The following is a 2,641-nucleotide window of genomic DNA, read 5'->3' on the forward strand; positions in this document are numbered from 1 at the left end:
AACTATATAGGGAATAGGGTTCCATTTCAGACACAGCCCTGGTTGACCTCCACTCTGACCACTCACCGAGTCAGGTAGACAGAGAACATGTCCTGGTTGACGAGATGCTGGGTCATCATGTTGTCAAAGACTGGTGTGGCCTGAGAGGCTGCCAGGCGGGGGTAAGCCAGACCCAGGATACCATCAGCCTTCATATGAGCCATGAAGGGAGCCTCCGATTGACTCAGCCCAAAGATCTGGTTCTTCACAGGGATCCCACCCACCTACAGAGGACCAGGGAGAGGAGGACGTGGAGGAGAAGAAGAGGAGAGAGGAAGAAGGAAGAAGGAAGAAGAGGAGAATATTTGAGATAGTACTGAAACCTACACAATGTTTCCCGTCCTCATGTTGTTTCGTTGAATTCTGTTCCTTACCACAACGGTGTCGAAGCCCTCGAAGCCAGTCATACTGCCAGTGCCGTATTGGATGGACAGGCTCTTCCCAGCATTCTTGAAGGTAGAGGACAAACYGGGGTTGAACCTGTTGTGGTTGGCTGGAAGGAGGGGAGACACGATTAGCCTGGGAGTGTTTGTGTGTGTGTGTTTGTGCGTGTGTGTGTTTGTGCGTGTGTGTGTTTGTGCATGTGTGTGTTTGTGCATGTGTGTGTTTGTGCGTGTGTGTGTTACAAACCGCAAGCTGCGCTGCTGCAGTAGACGGAGGGAATCCACAGGTTGGATGAGCCAGTGTCAAAGATGACAGTGAAGGACTGAGGAGGAGTTCCAATGGAGATCACTCCAAAATAAGCCAACTAGAGAAAATCAAATAATGAAATAATGATTTGTATTAATAAATACCTCCCCCTACCCTATGATATTATAAGAATTAGCTGCATGACACCAGAATACCTAAAGGTCATCAGTAATCGAATTGTTGATTTCAAACTAAAGTTCTCCTGGTGGATCAATAATTCATTTAGGAATAAGAGGCCAAAAGAGGTGCTTCAGCCTTCTCTGCTGCCTCACACAGTGGAAAGTGGAAAGTGCTTTCCATTCTCATGCTTACATCAGCGTCGTTGGTCATCTGCTCGCTGGAGACATATAGGTTCTGGTCGTCAAACCTGGTGGGGTTGAAAGGGAACTTCCCTCTGTACTCATTCCACAGACCCTGCTCCTCCAGGCTCTCCCTGGCACTCTTCCCCTTGATCAGCGGCACCCTGTGGAGGAGGAGAAGTCCGGTTAGGCAAGCAGCTCAGTTACAGAACGTTTCTGGTCAAAGGTCCAAGACCTTCTGGTCAAACCATTGCAATAAACGTTATGGCAGCATAGGCTAAACAACTGTGTGTGACTATTCAAATCATTCACTCATTTTGGGGCATTATACCTTTCACTGCCTTCTGATCTGTAGTGTAATGTAAATATAGGAGTATAGCAGGAGTATAGCAGGAGCATAGCAGGAGTATAGCCGGGGTATAGCAGGAGAATAGCATGAGTATAGTWGGAGTACAGCAGGAGCACCACAGGAGTATAGCAGGAGTATAGCGGGAGTACAGCAGGAGTWTGGTGTGAGTATAGTGGGAGTATAGCAGGAGCACACCGGGAGTAYGGTGGGAGTATAGCAGGAGTATATCGGGAGTCTGACGGGTGTATAACAGGAGAATAGCAGGCGTGCAGCAGGGGAATAGTAGACATACAGCGGGAGTATAGTGGGAGTATAGCCGGAGTATAGCAGGAGCATAGTAGAAGTATAGTRGGAGTATAAAAGGAGTATAGCGGGTGTATAACAGGAGAATAGCAGGCGTATAACAGGGGTATAGCGGGAGTATAGTATGAGTRCAGCAGGAGTATAGTAGGCGTATAACAGGGGTATAGCAGGAGTATAACAGGAGTACAGCAGGAGTATARYAGGAGTAYARCAGGRGTATRGYAGGASTAYARYAGGRGTATARCAGGRGTAYAGTRGGAGTATARYAGGAGTATAACAGGGGTATARYRGGAGTAYARYAGGAGTAYARYAGGRGTATARYRKGRGTATARYRGGAGTATAACAGGAGTATAACAGGAGWATAACAGGAGTATAACAGGGGTATAGCAGGATTAACGTACTGGATGATGCATTCCGAGAGTGCCACCACGGCACACAGAACGATAGCCCACTTCATGATGCGATGTCTGGTCTGCTCAGCTGTCACCTGTAGAACTCGTTCACCTGTGCCAAGAAGCAATTCGTCAATCAACCCATCAAACGCAATGTATTGCAGTTCTTTTGCTCAGCGCAAACCAAGCAAGGTAGAGACCATTGAGAGGAACCAGACTCACCTGTAGATGCCTGTGGATGACTGATCTGAGACGTGTGTGTGTTGTCTTATATACAGACGGTCCACAGTTCTAACTCTGCTTTCCTTTATCGCTACGATAAGAGAGTTTGCACCTGCCATGATAAGTAATGGTGAAATAATGGATGACCTCGAGACAATGTCAATCTGACGATTACCTSGGAAATGTACAGTATGTTGGTTCCAACGGCTACATTACAGTAATGTGTGTATRCTGTTGAAAAGTGCCAGTTCTAATCATATAATGGCTAACCTGCCAGACTTCTCTCTAGGAGATGAGATGACTTGTGTTGACTCAGTGATATAAAGTAAAGGTCCCCACTTGCAAAT

At 46.7% G+C, this 2,641-nt stretch overlaps 1 protein-coding gene across 1 annotated transcript; it reads right to left on the bottom strand.

Moving 5' to 3' along the window:
• Positions 1–36: 36 nt before the first annotated feature.
• On the bottom strand, positions 37–2,379 carry LOC112071263 (pepsin A-like). Its single transcript, XM_024138734.2, has 6 exons — positions 2,295–2,379; positions 2,082–2,184; positions 1,042–1,192; positions 670–787; positions 414–532; positions 37–263 (listed from the first exon to the last, which is right to left on the bottom strand). The coding sequence occupies exons 2-6, from the start codon at positions 2,135–2,137 to the stop codon at positions 63–65; spliced, it is 645 nt and encodes a 214-aa protein (XP_023994502.1). The 5' UTR covers positions 2,138–2,184; positions 2,295–2,379; the 3' UTR covers positions 37–62.
• Between the last annotated feature and the right edge of the window lie 262 nt (positions 2,380–2,641).

Source organism: Salvelinus sp. IW2-2015, unplaced genomic scaffold (genome assembly GCF_002910315.2).
Source record: "Salvelinus sp. IW2-2015 unplaced genomic scaffold, ASM291031v2 Un_scaffold1564, whole genome shotgun sequence".
NCBI classification, from domain to species: Eukaryota; Metazoa; Chordata; class Actinopteri; order Salmoniformes; family Salmonidae; genus Salvelinus; species Salvelinus sp. IW2-2015.